Source organism: Mercurialis annua, linkage group LG4 (assembly GCF_937616625.2).
Source record: "Mercurialis annua linkage group LG4, ddMerAnnu1.2, whole genome shotgun sequence".
Classification (NCBI taxonomy): domain Eukaryota; kingdom Viridiplantae; phylum Streptophyta; class Magnoliopsida; order Malpighiales; family Euphorbiaceae; genus Mercurialis; species Mercurialis annua.
The window spans coordinates 36,546,436-36,563,660 of record NC_065573.1 but is presented as its reverse complement, the minus strand read 5'-3'; the positions used below and the strand labels follow the sequence as shown (position 1 = coordinate 36,563,660).

Here is a 17,225-nt window from a genome sequence, read left to right as displayed (position 1 = left end):
TGACAGATTACCCTCAAACCTATCCAACAAACCGCATAGGCCATAGGAATTCACTTAACAGTTAAGAGAGAAGTAAATTCGGATGTGAATAAGAAGAAATTAAGAGTTGAATTCAAAATAAAATAAAATAAGAGTTATGAAAAATATTTAAATTGATATTTAAGGCGTAGAAAGAAAAACATTAATGTTTAATTATATATAGTGGTTCGCTCAAAATTAATTAAGCTTCACTCATCAGTCTACAATTGCTACTCATAAAAATATAGGTATTACAAGGTGTTCTACAAATTTATTCCAAACTTTTACAACAATTATAGTAGAATAATCTTGTTAATAGCTCTTTACATTATACGTCATTTGATTAACTGGTTTTTGAACTAAATTTTATTTTATTTTGATCCCTGAACTTAAAAAAACTCGTCTTTAAGTTTTTCCGTTAAAATGTGTGATTCACGCTAAAAATAGTGAAGTACTTTAAAAAAAGCCACATAACTAATATGATTTTTTAATAGAGATTTATTGAAGGATTTGAAGACACATTTTTTTTTAAAATTCAAGGAACAAAAAAAGATAAAATTTAATTTATAAATCAATTAAAAATATATAATTTAAAAATTTGATAATCGGTTAAGTCATGAGAGAAATTCTTAGATAGACTCAGTCCACCACGTCATCTGTGGACTAAACTTATAACATCATAACACGTCATTAAAATAATAGCACTATCGTAATTTTACTATTTAAAAGTGTAAAAACGTAATAAACAAAATTACGATGTTATCATTATTTTAATGACGTATCATAATGTGATAAATTAATCCAGGATTATATTTGATTCACATTTACACCTTGCATAAGAATTCAGTCAAATTGGTACATTTATATCTTCATGATGTGAAGGGTCAAATGAAAAAAAGATCAGTTTTTGAATTTTAGACAAAATAAAAGATTGTTTTTCTCTTTAAAATTTTGCTCTCCTATTCTAAATTTTTTCTTTGTCATTTGGTCTTTTCAGAGGTGGGAAAAGACGGGTTTCCGGTTTTCATCAGAAAATCACATTCTCTTATCTCATACTAATATTTATTTTATGGTTTTTATCTTTTATTCAATAAATATTTCCGACATGGAATTTATTTTATGTTTAAAAGAATATCTGTAATTTCTATTTGCATATCAATTTTTTTATATTATTCAATGACCCTTAGTGATTGTTCGGATTTGAATTTAAATTATTAATCATTCAATATTAATAATGTCAATCGAAAAATACCAGATTTCAATAGAATTTTTTGCTTCTAGTATTTCTTCATTGATATCAATTCATAACGTTTGCTCTCTTCAGTTAAAGATAAAAAATTAATTCAGTTAATTTATTTCAAAAGACTTAGAGTTAATTTTAATTAAACCGGTCAAACATTCACTTCTATTTGTGCACATTAACTTTTAAATTCAAGTATTTACCAACCTAGCCACTATATACAAATAACTGAATAAGGCAAATGAACTTATATATCCACAATTTTGGTGTTTGTGTCAAATATACCACGATTTTTAATTATTTTGATCCATCATCTTTTTAATTTTTATCAAATATATACTCATAATTTGTTTAGATTAAAAAATAACGGACCAAACTGAAGTGGTATAATTGATAAAAAAAAAAAAATTATAGATAGATATGTTTATTTTATCTATAAAAATAAATATGAGAACAGTTTTACAATAAATTTAAAAGACATATATAACTATTGAAAATTTAAAAAACTTTAATCTAAATTTGTTAAAGAATAAAAAAGTCGTACATACCTTGAACTGGGAGGAACTTACTTTTGATAAAACTGAAAATACAAAGATGAACAGTAAACACAAAATAATTGAAGGTCTAAAACAAAAATAAAAACAAAACAAATAATACTATAGATGATAATTTGCATGACCTGTTTATAATTTAGCAAACAGACCAAACTGCACAGCATGATAAACCTTTGGAGCTACAGCTTCACCCGCATCTGCGACAACGATTGAGCCAACTCAGAAGCGGCTTTCTCGGAAGCCAAGCGATGTTGGTAATAAGCGTGATAAGGATCTGAAGCGTTCAAGAAATTGAACTTTGCATTGTTGATATTCTGAGACATAATCGTTTTCTCAAACTTTGCTCCATTCTTGGAGACAAACTGAGCAGTTTTATCAACAATAGACCTCATATGATCAGGCGGCGGATGAATCATCCCAATACTTATGCTGTGCGTCGGAACGGAAACGGGCGCCGCTGCGGCTGCTTTATCCTCCTCCTCAGTTGCACTAAACATTTGATTCTTCTTAGGGTTTTATTATATGCTGATCGGATTGCTGATCAACCAAAACAACTGCAAATAAACAAAATAGAACAAGAAATTATTAATAATTTGGTGATTACAAGTGTGTGTGTGTATATATAGATATATAAAAAAGAGTTTCCACGATAGAATAGGATAATGACTTCTAACTTTTCTATATTATGGCTCTCTTTAATTATAATGTAAAGTTGTAATACGAACATTATTACAAAAAGGAAAACCTAATGTAAATTATTAACCTAAATTAAATATTAGTAATTCCATAGGACTTCCAGCATAACAGCATCAGTAAACTTAAATTAGGACTCCTTATGTAATTAGGTCTACTTCTAAAATGATATGGTAAACTTTAATCAGGACGCCTAATGCAATTAGATATACTCCAAAATCATATTACTATATATAGACTATTTTAAAATAGTAATCAATCTTTTTTATATTTTTATTTTTCTAATGTTGTTGTAATCCAATTTTTTTTATTAATTTTATTAAGGAATTATTTATATATAATATCCTACTTTTAGAACTTTTTTTTGACTTCTTACTACTTTTAAAACTCAATTACGACAAATTCATTTCACGCGCGCGTAAAATGAATTAGTAAAATTAACAATATTTTGAAATTTATTTATCCAATTAGTCGTGTTAATTAATGGTAAGTATTGAGCTATAATTTTTAATTACTCGTATCCATACCAATTTTTTTAATCATTTGAACCAAACTGAAATTAATTTTAATTTAGTCTGGTTTGAATTAATTGCACAAAATTATAACTTACTGCCTATTCAAAAATTTACCAAAGGTAAGGATATTATACAACTACATCAACATGCATCACGGCAAGACATGTTATCAAATACTTTTTTTTTTATGAATGTTATACTTGATCGATAATTGTCGAATTACTGATCTATTAGGAAGCCAGCTCAGTGCCTATAAAACCTTATGCCAAACTAGTCGTAAGCCCGTGCATTTGCACGGAACAATTAGTATTAATATTTTAGAAATTTATTCATATAAAATGACTTAAATTTAGTATTTTATAACTTATAAAATAATACATAAATATTTTATTCAAGTTTAAAAAACTAATGACAATACTTAGTAATCATAATTTTTTTAAAAGAAAATAAACATTTTATCTAAATTTAAATTTAAAAAAAAATACTTATTTAGTATTATTCAAATTGGAAACTAATTAGAATTATCTATTAATCACAACTTTAAAAAATTAAATAAGTATTTTATTTAAATAATTAATGTAAAAGAAATTAAACAATGATAAATTTTGCAATCTAAAAATTCATATTCATTAGAAACATTCAAGACAAAATAAATGACTCATAGTAGAAATTTTAGTCCCTAAAGATAAAAACTATTGGGTGATCATTAAAAAGTTAATAAATGAAAATAAATATATTAAAAATTGATATCTATTAATTTGATCAATTTTTTTTAAAAAAAAATTAACCACTTAACCGAATCAAAATATTTTATCAATTGATTCAAATTAGCCAAAACCTTTGATCCATCTTCACGACATTATCTGTTTTGTTGCTTTATACTATATGTTAATTGTGATGAATGGTATATTGAAAAGTTATCACATTCAGACACAATAACTGTGTAGTATACCTATATTATATTATGTGTCTAATTAATATGCTTTAAGTAATTATACCATTCTAAGAATAATTATTGTGTGTGCATAATCTTATAGCGATTTTTATACATGATCTGCATTTATGTGGAGAAAATAAAGATTAGAATAGAACTAAAAAAAGATTATAAAACTATATAATTTTATAGTTTGAACTTTGAACAATTACATATTTTATCAAACTCTTCCTCATTCAACTAACTTTTATTTAAATTGTAATCCTACTGAAATTAAACTCTTATTAATTATTTATTATTTAAAAAATACTTAAATAAATTGATCTTTTATAATAATAATTATCTATTAATAATAACTTTATTAAATCAAATAAATATTTTTCTAAATTTAAAATTCATGAAAATACTCTTTAAATCCGCCATATATAAATTACCAAATTCATATATCATATATATCAATGATTATCTAGTAACAACAACCTAAACAAATTAATTTTTTATCTAAGTTGAGAATTCATGAATTAAAATAATAAAAAAAAATTTATTTTAATGTTAATAATAGATTATTTAAAAATGCTGAGGTTCTTCAATATTGATACTCTTTTAATAGTAATAATTTTTATATTAGGTAAAAATCAAATAAAATATAATGTTAAAATAATAAAAATTAAACAAATATTTTTATAACATGTGAGTTTGTCAAAATTCTAGATTAATTTTATTTTTTAAAAGTTAATATTCAATAAATATATAATTTGTAAAAATTAGAAATTTTTACAAATTAATATGTATTAAACACTATAAAGTGTAGAGGAGTTATACTTTCTTAATTGTTTCAATTGGAGATAAACTCGTTTCAATTAATTTGAAAGTATTTCTTATTTATTTCAATGAGTGATCATGAAAAGGTAAAAATTAGTTTTGCACCAAAACCCAACTCTTCAGTATTTCAGAGTCAAAATCCATAAATGAAAAGTAATAAATATATATAAAAAGATTATATCATACATTTAAATCTAAGCTATAAGCACCTTCCACTTTTCCTGTAACATGCCACCTGATGATAAAAGTAAGCAAATTTTAGATTGCAATAAATCAGGATATAATGAGTAAAATATCTGAAAACTCAACAAAAGAATAAAACAAACTGTTTGAGTATATAACTAACTAAAAGAAAACAATAGCCGTGATAACAAAAATTAATGAGCAAAAGTAAAATCCTAGAAATAACAATGCTTGAAATTATAACGTGAAAAGTATAATGGATATTATGGTGGTATTTATATTGACTAGTTTCACACTACGTGCTACGCACGTGGCTCATAATGTGACTCGTCAATATTAAATATTAATTAAATTCATATCAATTTTATTATTTATAGTCAATATTAAATTAGTTAGAGATTTTATTAGAAATAAATCTAATATTATAATTTATTAATTTCTAAAATTAATTGATATCAATAATATTTATTGATAATTTATTATATAATCAAATTTATTATCAACATATTTATATATAATTAATATTTTTTTTGATAATTATATATAATTAATATTAAATTAATAATATATCTACCTTACTATTTAAAGTCAAATTTATTATCAACATATTTATGTATAATTAATATTAAATTAATAATATATCTATCTTACTATTTAAATTATTAATTTTCATAATTTACTATTTTAACTAATAATTAAATCTATAATTATATACTATATTACAACGTAAGAAATATTATATGGCTGAATTTATAAAATACCCAAGTAAGATTTTAGTAAAAAAAGAGAGTAAGATTTTAAGACTATTGTTTAAATATAAGGGTTAAGGGATTTAAACTTGATAAGTTCAACAATTCATTGTGATTTTCGTTATTGAACTTTGATTGATGGCATAATTTTCCAACTGCTAATATTGTTATTCAACCACTAATATAAAGAAAGAAGATAATGCTTGATTATATAAGACCTAAAATTGAGTTATCAATTAGTTATAACTCATCGAAGTCTATGAGATAATTTTTGTTTTTACTCAAATCAAACTCTTTCCTTACCTTTTCAAATCAAATTCTCTAATTTTTTTTATCTACCTTTTAGTGAAGAAGATTTTTAGTTAGCCTTTTACTTTCCTAATTAAATCAAATTCATCTCTAGGAATTAAAACGTAAGAAAAAAACAAAAAAAGTAGGAATGAGATTCTTTGCCAATCTAAACATAAAAAGAGGAAAAAAATTAGGAATAAGAAATTTATATTATGATATGATTTTGTTCTAATTAGGACTCTAATTATAATATATTTTTAGCTATTAATTAAAAAACTAATTAGTCAATGACTATAAAACCATCATTTAGTAATTAATTTAAAATGATTATTCGGTAAATTTGTCTGTCCCCCCCCCCCCTCCGTGCTTTTATATATAGTATAGATATAGATATAGATATAGATATATTAGGTAGCTCATCTAGATTAGGTTGCCAAATGTTATGATAAACTCTAATTGAACTAAGTATTTTATAAAAGGTGGAAACTAATGTGATTATCTATTAATATTGAATTTTAAAATTAAATAAAATTGAAGTAGTTTATAAAAATTGGAGACTATGAGAATCTCTATTTTATGAGAATCAATGAGAGGCCTCCGTTGGTCCGAACTAAATATCTATATCTATCTATACTATATATAAAAGCACGGATAGGGGGGGGGGAGACAGGCAAATTTACTGAATAATCCTTTTTAGTTTACTACTAAATAAAGGTTTTATAGTCATTAACTAATTAGTTATTTAATTAATCACTATTGTAATTAAAGTCCTAATTATAATAGGTAGCTAAAAAAAACTAAATTGTCTCCAAATTAGTAGGAATACCTATCTTTTAGTTTGATTGAACTACAAAATTAAAATACTGTATTTGATCAATATAATATTATTTAAATTTCTATCTTATTATTTTTAAAGATATTATTAATAAAATTAAGTTAATTATTTTATTATGATTATTATAAAACCAAAAGAAGAATAAATTCAGTATGAAAAAAAAATTAATAGCCGAATATATTATATTTACTTTTATAATTTTTTTTAACTAATTTAATATTAATTATAAATAAAAAATTAATATAATTATAATAAATTTACTAATATGTTCATTGATAAGTTACGTTACGAGCCACGTGCATAGCACGTAATGCGAAACTAGTTTTATAAAAGGTGGGAACTAATGTAATTATTTATTGATATTGAATTTTAAAAATTAAATAAAATTGAAGTAGTTTATAAAAATTGGAGACTATGAGAATTCTCTATTTTATGAGAATCAATGAGAAGTCTCCGTTGGTCCTCTCAATTATATAAGTATATAGATATAGATTATAATGTCGAGCCACCATAAAATAATTAAATTATACACCATCAATTTCTGGTATATGATTTTTTTCCAAACACAATTCTTCGTGCCCACTAAAAATAAAACCTGAACCTGCAATTATATTAAAAAGCCTATTTGAAACTAATGCAGCCAGTTGAGGTTACAAAATATCATAGTCATGTTCCCATTAAATGATAAATTGTACTCCCTCCGTCCCGTTTAAGAAGTCCCATATTCTATTTTGGGATGTCCCATTTGAAAAGTCCCATTACTATTTTTAGAGTACTTTTTCATTGAATACTCCATTTTACCCTTATTTTAACTATTTTAAAAGAGTTCTATGGAAAATTCCACTATCATTAATAGGGGCAAAACATGAAAAAACATGAAAAGACAAGAATAATTAATGTTTTCTTAATCTGTGTGTAAAGTCAAATGGGACTTCTAAAGTGGGACGGACGGAGTATGAATAAGTCATCTAGTTTTTGCGATAAGTTAATTCTTCCATTAATGAGTGAGACACTTGCCGTTATTGCGAATATACTCTACTTTTTTCATTTTTAATACTTTTCTGATATAAAAACAAAAAAAACAAAAAGTGAAGTTCCTCAATTATCCTTCTTACACTCCTTTTTTCACTTCTTATATTCAACTTTTACTCACAAAAACATAGCTTCTGATATGGAGAATCCAAATATTCCTTTGCATGTTGGATCCCCACATGCGGATACTCCTCCTGTATCCAGTCCTCAATCTACTGCTATGAATGAAATTATCCAACGTACGCATCAACTGGTGGTTTCTGAGCCAGAACTGGTCTTGCATGCAGCCCCAGAGGCACCCCCAGTGCTTCAAAGATATATATTGGTGGGTAAAATCTTCTCTACTAAACGATTTAGCTTAGCAACTATTAGGGCTAAAGTGGATGAGACATGGCATATTAAGAATCATGTTCAAATTGATAAGGCTGAGAAGGAGTTGCTTACTTTTGAGTTTGTCTCTAGAGAAGATTATGAGTTTGTGCTTGCAGAGAGACCTTGGTCTATTGTCAATCAATTAGTTATTTTGAAGGAATGGCCTTTACATAAGGCTATCCATCAAATAGACTTCTCTACTGCGCTTTTCTGGATACATGCAAAACAGCTTCCGTTAAATCAGATCACTCGTGCAAACGCTGAAGCAATTGGATCCCTATTCCCAGCGTTTGTGGAGGTCGATTTGGATGAAAAGGGTCCATTTTGGAGAAATCAATTTCTTCGTATTCGAGTGGAGGTTGCGGTGGTTTATCCTCTTATTAAAGGCTTCTTCAATAATACAGATCCTGCTGCTAAGACTTGGATTCCTTTCAAATATGAAAAATTACCAGATATATGTTTTTTTTGTGGAATGATTGGTCACATGCATCGACAATGTCAAATGAAGAAGGAACAAGAGGAGGCTGGGGTTTATTATACGGACAATTTTGAGTATGGTTTATGGTTAAAGGCACAATCTTTGCCTCACTCTTCACAGTTGACTAGATTTCCATTTCAAAGATTTTCTTCAGCAGAAGGATCAAATTCTCAGTTTTCCAACCGCCAATCCGCTACTCGCACTAGTCAGCCTTTGGTTTCTTCAACCATGTTCCTTTGTTCTGAGGATTACTCTCCTATGGTGTGCCATCAAACACATGGAACAACTGTTAGGGAGCTGGCTGAGAGGTTTGTTTCGATTTCTGATATACCTGGTCCTTCTAACTTACAGAGGACAGTGGTTAGTGGCACTGTATCACATGTTTTACCCACTATATTTCCAGCTGCTGTAGAACCTCCACTTTTTTCTACAATTATACATGCTCAAGTTCCTGTTACTAATGATCATTCTAGTCCAATGTCTTCTGCACCTTTGGTGCTTCAACAACCGTTGGTTCCTAATCATCCTCGACTGTTTCCTTGGTTGTCTCCTGCTTTACAAGAAAAATATGCAACCATTGATAGAGATGACATTTTAACATTGGATCAAAAGGTGGAAATAGCGGTGGATTTTTTATATTCTGATGCCATACTCACATCTACTGTTCCTGCTGACTGTACTGAGATTGATAGACAGGAAATTGCAAGCTTACTTCAGGAAATCAGTGACTCTGATATCCAAATCTATCCTGTGCTCCCTAAAGCAACTTCCATTTCAGCTTCTCTTGAAGATAAACATGATAAGAAACATACATGGAAGAAGTTGACCAAGATTTCTGGACAAAAGCCTACACTTATTATCAAAGATCCAGTGGAGTTTGTAGGACACCAGAAGAGAAAAGTTCCAGAGGTTCCAATTATTTCTCAAGACAGGGCAAGAATTTTTAAAGGCAAAGCGGTTATGCAAGAGGCCAATGAGGATACTGATTCCCAAGAGGAACAAATTTGGATGCCAAATTTGCAGCAGTGGTTATCTACTTCTATTCAGGGCTCAATCCCTATTGCTAATCCTTTTGGTGAATTTATTTCCACAGGGTCAACTGGTAGTACTCAAGTGAAGGATGATAGTGGATCTACAGAGGCTATCAAAAAGGGGCTTATGAAGGCCAACCCTGAGGGGCCTTCAAAGGATCCATGAGAGTGTTATGTTGGAATTGTCAAGGTCTTGGGAGTGCTTTGACAAGGAATCACTTACATGATATGTGTAAGACTCACTCCCCCTCTATAGTGTTTATATCAGAAACTAAAAATAATATAATCAAAGTAAGGAGATATGTAGCTGCTCTTCAGTTTCAAAATATGTTTTGGGTGGAGCCTGAGGGTTCAGCAGGAGGTTTATTGTTGCTCTGGTCTGAGGATCAGATTGTTAATATTCAGCAATACTCCTCTTTTTTTGTTATAGCTTCTGTACAGCAACCTGATGGAGCTATGTATGATATTATATTTTGTCATCTTCACACTAATGTAATGCTTAGATACCAACAGTTTAATCAGTTATTAGCATTGCAAAATCATGTACTAGATAGGTTTGTAGTGTGTGGAGATTTTAATGATATAATATCTCCTTCTGAGAAGGAAGGAGGGCTTGCTTATGTTTCTGCCAATCATTTACATTTCATGCAATTCATGGCCACTATGTCAGTTCAAGATTTGGGTTATTCAGGGAATCATTATACTTGGTCAAATAGAAGAAGTTTTCCATCACTTATCCGAATACGACTAGACAGATTTCTGGCATCTCAACTTTGGTTGGGTTTATTTCCACAAGCTCATGTTTCTCATTTACCAGATTTAGGGTCAGATCACTGTCCATTGTTACTCAATACCACTGCAGTTATTCCTATCAGGCATTTTAATTTCAAATTTGATCAAAGATGGAGTAACAATGATGAAGTAAAGGATATAATTACTAGAATTTGGAATTCTTCTGTAGCAGGATCTTTGTTATATCAAGTCTTTATTAAATTAAAGCATACCAGATACCAGTTAAGGGAATGGAATAAGCTACACCATCAAAATTATAATAAACAGATTCTATCCCTTAAAAATAATCTATATCATCTTAAACAACTTCCTGCACAAGACATTGACTGGAATCTCATTAGATCCTTAGAATCAGATTTGCATCACCTTCATACTCAAGAGGAGTTGTTTTGGGCACAGAAAGCCAGACAAGAATGGTTGAAGTGTGGGGATCAGAATACTAGATATTTTCATGCTAAAACAAAAGAAAGGAACAGAAGAAATACAATTACTGGTTTACAGAGTACTTCAGGCTACTGGACAACTGATTCTCAGGAAATACAATCTGCCATTTTGCAACATTTTCAAAATTTATATCACACTTCACATCCAGTTGGTATTGCAGACTGTTTGGAGGGTTTTCCAGCTTTGGTAACTGCAGAAATGAATACCATTCTCATTCAAGATATCACTGATGCTGAAATTATTCAAGCAGTTTTTTCAGTTAATCCTTGGAAGTCCCCTGGGATAGATGGTTTTACTGCCTTTTTCTTTCAACATTACTGGTCTGTTATTGGAAATTATATTATTCCTGCAGTTAAATCTTTTTTCAGAAAAGGCAGGATATTGAAAAGCCTTAATCATACTGTCCTGGCTTTAATCCCAAAGATCAAATGGCCTCAACAGGTCAGTGATTTCAGACCAATAAGTTTGTGCAATGTTTTTTATAAATTCATCTCCAAGATTTTGACTTCCAGACTGCAATTGATACTTCCCGAGATTATTCATCCTGCTCAAAATGCTTTTGTGAAAAATAGAATTATTTCAGAGAATACATTAATGGTTCATGAAATTCTTCACCAATTTCAGCATCAGAAGGGACACACAAAGCAACATTTGGCTTTAAAATTGGATGTTAGCAAAGCTTATGACAGATTAGAGTGGGATTATTTATATATTATTCTGCAGCATTGGGGTTTTCATGGAATTTTTATTAACTGGATAATGCAGTGTGTTACATCAGTTTCTTTTTCAATACAAATCAATGGCAAAGTTCAAGGGTATTTTCATCCATCTAGGGGAATCCGACAAGGTGATCCCTTATCACCTTTGCTCTTTGTTTTGTGTGCACAGGGTTTATCTCATATGATTGAGAAAGCCATAATTGCTAATCAGATTTCTGGGTATCAATTGAACAGGAGAGCACCTCTGATTTCTCATGTTTTATTTGCTGATGATTCAGTAATTTTTACCTCAGCTACTGCTGCTGCTGTTGGCAATATTCATACTCTACTTAATCAGTATGCTTTAGCTAGTGGTCAATTGATTAACTTTGCAAAATCTGGAGTATTTTTTAGTGCAAATGTGCCTATGCAGTTGAGAATATATCTAGCAGGTTTATTGCAAATTCAGCATCACAATTCCCCTACTATGTATTTGGGTTTACCTTCTTTCATTGGAGCATCAAAAACAGATACATTTGCTCATATTATCCATAAAGTTCAACATAAGTTGCAAGGTTGGAAGGAAAAATATTTATCAATGGCTGGTAAGGAGGTATTACTCAAAGCTATCATCACAGCAATTCCTATATATACTATGATGAGTTTCAAGCTTCCTGTTTCTTTATGCAAAAAGTTACAACAAATGATCTCAGCTTATTGGTGGGGTCAGCAAGGTGAGGAAAACAAAATTCATTGGATTGCTTGGAATCAAGTATGTCAGAGTAAATTGCGAGGGGGTTTGGGGTTCAAAGATCTTCAAAGTTTTAATAAAGCCTTATTAGCAAAGCAGGTTTGGAGACTTTTGCAATTTCCTGACTCTCTCCCTTTTCAACTCCTTAAAGCTAGATATTTCCCTCATTCAAATCTGCTTCAAGCAAGTATTACTTCTCATCCATCATGGGGTTGGAGGAGTCTTCATTTTGGAATGCAGCTTTTAAAAAAGGGTATTCTATGGCATATTAATTCTGGTGCTACTGTGAATATACGTTCTGATCCCTAGATTCCTTCAACTTACCCTTTTACTCCAAATTTTCTGCCTTCTGTCACATCTTCAGCTATTCCTGAGAGAGTAGCTGCTCTTAAACATATAAATTCTGCATCTTGGAATGAAGCCAGCATTCGTAGCCTTTTTACTAAAGATGATGCTGATCTGGTTCTTTCTTTACCTCTTTCTATTTTTCCAATTGCAGATAATTTGAGGTGGTTTTACTCTATTTCTGGAGAATATACAGTCAAGTCTGGGTATCATGTAGCTTTATCTGAAGTTACACATAATCCAGCTCATTCTTCCTCTGTAATGTCTTCTCAGCACTGGCAATTATTATGGAATTTAAAGATTCCAAATAAAGTTAAAATTTTCATCTGGCGTGCAATTCATAATGGTTTACCTACTGGTATGGCTTTACAGAGAAGATTGCAATCTGAATTTTATTGTCATTATTGTGGGGAAGAGGAATCTCTCTTACATCTGTTTTTTCATTGTCCTCTGGCTTCGAAGGTATGGTTTATAAGCTCTATAAATCTTAGAGTTTCTTCATTGCCTGTGGGATCTTTCTCAGATGTTTGGGTTTATTTGAGTTCTCAGCTTTTAATTATGGACCCAAGTCATAAAAGCTTGCAATTGTTTTGCTTTATTTTATGGCATATTTGGAAAGCTAGGAATAAACTTACATTTGAACATATTATTCCTTCTTTTCAAGATATCAGTAATCATAGTTTTCAGGATTGGTCAGAATTCTTGTCTATTCCTAAATCTGCTACCATCAATCCTCCAAAACATTATTCTCAGATTCTCCAGATACATGCTGCTACATTACCCTCACCAAATTGTTTGAAAATCAATTATGATGCAGCAGTTAATGTGCAGTTGAAATTTGGTACAATTGGAGCTATTGCAGTGGATCATTTGGGACAAACTCGAGGTACTTTCACTGCTTTCTTTCGCCATATTTGGGATCCTGGTTTACTGGAATTTTTAGCTTTACGGGAAGCCATGGTTTGGGCAATTTCCAAGAACTGGTTCAATGTGATATTTGAAGGAGATGCGTCTAATGTAACTCAGGCTGTTAATCACCATATTATTCATCAGGCTCAAGCTTGGGGCATTACTCAGGATATTCTGCATCTTAGGTGTTGGTTTCATATATCACATTTTGGTTTGGTTTCTAGGAAGTTTAATTTTAAGGCTCATGATTTAGCAAAGGATTGTAAGGATTTGTATTCTAGTTTGCTAAGTCAATGAGTTTTATTAGGATGTAATGGGTTTTTATCTTAATACAATAACCTTCTTTGTTAAAAAAAAAAAAGTTCCTCAATTAAATTTATAAATATTTAATATTGTTCATATAGTTTGTTATTAATTTCAATAATAAAATTGGTTAAAATTGCTGTTTTTAAAAGCCAAGTTAGACACGATTCAGAGTTTGACCAATTCTGGGCCAATTCATGGGTCAACCCGGCCCATGGCCACCTCTACAACAAGTTCTCTACAGAAGCCAGGGAGCTATACTCCCTTCAGGGCCTTCCCAAGTTCCTACAGGCTTAGAACTACCATCAATCATAATTGCATTTGCATAAATAAGGTAACAAACAAAACAAAAATCAGCAATAATCTACCACACAATAACAAATTTAACGCAGTACAAGGATCTCGAATAGAAGTTCCCATGTTCGGATACTGTATGCATTCACTGTAATAGAATGCAGAATTTTTGGTAGTTCGCCATTTGATTGGAGAGTAAGTTCAAGTTGACAATATAGCCTAACTAATACCTGTTGGTAAGTAAGCTGTATTATGCAAAAGCATATAAATGGATATGAAGGTAGAAAACAATGTAAGAAACAGAGTCATGGTCAGGTTGGATCATGTCGACCACAAATAAAAACAAAACAAAATTTCCTGCATTAGCCAATCATAATAGGATTAAACAGTTAGAAGATACCTTGATGGTCATTTGCATCACCTGTCTAGAATTTAGCAAAGCAACCAAACAGCAAAATCGAATTTGAGAAAGTTTACCAACAGAGAAAACCACGATTTAACTAAAAGCAACAGGTTTGATGATCAAGAGCGATCTAGAAGGAAACAGCCTTTAACTTCTTTGGCCTTCTGATGACACCAGTTATTACTTTTCGGCCATTCTTCAAAGTTTTGATCTTCCGTTTTGGCTTCTTAGTTGCAGACGGCATCTCCCTAATAGGACCTGCAGGTATTCCTTGTTTAAGTGCACTTCCTCGAGGAGTCACAGATGGCGGTATTCTCACACTCTGTGGAGGTAAAGGACTATGAGGTTTCCACACCAAGTTGTTTTTCATCGAAAACCTCACTTTCTTTGAACTCTTCTCGGTGCTCTTTCCCGTTTCAAAGCCATCATCATTTGCCTCGTCCGTTGGTTCTGGATTCTCAGATTTCTGTACAGCCTTATTTTTAGATCTCTTCCGTTTCTTAGACACAATACCATTTCCAGCAACGTCTGTGACATGACAGGCACTCTCAACATTCTCATCCAATAACCCAACCTCTGCAGCAACTTTCTCAAACTGCATCTGAAGGTTTGATATCACAGACTCATTCAATGTTATCGTATCAGGGTCATTACTGTTTTCGTCATTTGAATTGCTACCATTTGATACAACCGCATTACCATACTCTTCAGTCTCACACTCAGAACTTCCATTACATATGTTTTTCTTCGTATTCTTATTTCCGCTGCCACCAGACGCTTTCTTTGCCTTCTTAGCCTTCTTATTACTTTTCTTGCACTTCTTCAAATGACTATCACCAGTCGTATCAGCAACAGCATTCAAACCATCAACTTCCATATCATCAGCAATAGGAACCAAAGTGGGTACTTCATTATCATTGTCCACATTAGCCTCAGGTAAAGAAACATCATTAATCCCTGAATTATCAAAGTCCTTCTCTAACTTCAAAAACTGCTGATGCAAACCAAACACAAATTTCCTGTTCCCCTGAGGACACTCAGCAGCTGAACCTAAGCCATATAATTTACTCGAAAAACCCAAACACAAACCTATAGGACCCAGAACAGCCGCATCATCTCCCAAATCAATATCACCTCCGCATTTCTTCAATTCCAACAACTTATCCCCCGTTTTCAACAAAACATCAAACACATTACTCTTAATCTTCCCTAACAAAATCTTATCTTGAACTACCCCAATAACATCAACAAAATAATTCAAAACAACACAAACAACGTCCTTACTCAAAGGCAAAAAAGCCCTAAGTTCCTCAAGAAAGACAGAAGCAATGTGATAATTAACACCATTGCCCGACAAATTGTCATCAGCTAAAAAAGTATTATCAACCAAAACACCCATCAAACACTTGACAATCTCCAAATCCCACGAATTTTTCTTCAACAGAACGAAAAAATTATGCAAGAATCTACGGATCAAGTAGTAAAACTTATCTAATCTAAGCCCATCAATCCCCGACCATTCGCGACGCATAGTCACTAAAAAAACAGTGAAATACTGAACAGAAACACTGAAATTAAGTTCAGGAATTAACGAAGACAAACGGTTACTCAGATTAGTTTGAACTGGAACCTTGTCAGCATGCCACACGCAGTAAAAAATACCTTTCCAGAGCTTTTTCATCTGCTCATCCGACAGATTTTGGGTTTGAGCAGGAAGCCATGTCTCTAAGAGATAGCTTAGGTTTTTGGTGCGGATTTTGTTGTTGCAGGAAGCTAACTGCTTTATTAGCGACAGCCCTTCTTGTACTGCTGCGACCATTTCCTTTTGATTAAGCGCAGGAATTGGGGTTTCTCTCTGGTTTTTAGGGTTTTGTATTTGTGTAAAGAAGGCGAGTGTTGTTGGGTTTGATTCTGGTGACACTTGTTTATAACGTTTATGTTAAAAAGGCCCCTGTTTTATTGTAAACTTTGCAATTTAGACCCTTATAATTTGATTTTATTTGTCAAGGTTAAAGATTTGGAATTTGTTTGGTGTAGAATAAATTTGTTGTATATTTTAAGAAATTTAAATAAGATTTTATAATATTTATAAGCTATTTTTAGTTTTATTAACTTTATCATACTGAGTTTAAATTCAAGTAAGATTGTTAAAAGTTAAAATAAATCATAAAGTGTGATTAGCTATTTTAATTATAATAAAAATAAGCAAATAATGATACATATAAAATTTATATAATGTTTTTTTTAAAATAACATACAAATTTAAATTATTCTAAGTGGGATTTTGTATAGAATAAAGTTTATGTTTTAAGAATATAAACATGATAATTAAATGATATTTGCAAATTGACATGAGCAAACATTAAAAAATGGTGAAAGTAAAACATCCTAACTAAATTTTTTAAAATATTATTTTTAGCTAAATTTTATAATATTTTCAGTTTTAGACAATCACTCATTCTTTCAAAAAATAAATCACATTTTTTATAATATTTTTGATTCTAGCCAAGTCGAACCTTTTTTTTTGTGAAAATTACTT

At 30.5% G+C, this 17,225-nt stretch overlaps 1 protein-coding gene across 1 annotated transcript; it reads right to left on the bottom strand.

Annotated features, from left to right (window-relative positions):
* Window positions 1–14,620: 14,620 nt before the first annotated feature.
* On the bottom strand, window positions 14,621–16,600 carry LOC126678156 (uncharacterized). Its single transcript, XM_050373045.1, has one exon. The coding sequence runs from the start codon at window positions 16,503–16,505 to the stop codon at window positions 14,817–14,819; it is 1,689 nt and encodes a 562-aa protein (XP_050229002.1). The 5' UTR covers window positions 16,506–16,600; the 3' UTR covers window positions 14,621–14,816.
* Window positions 16,601–17,225: the final 625 nt, after the last annotated feature.

Excerpts from the sequence above, each read along its gene's own strand:
- LOC126678156 (XM_050373045.1), bottom strand. The coding sequence starts at position 16,505 with ATGGTCGCAGCAGTACAAGAAGGGCTGTCGCTAATAAAGCAGTTAGCT.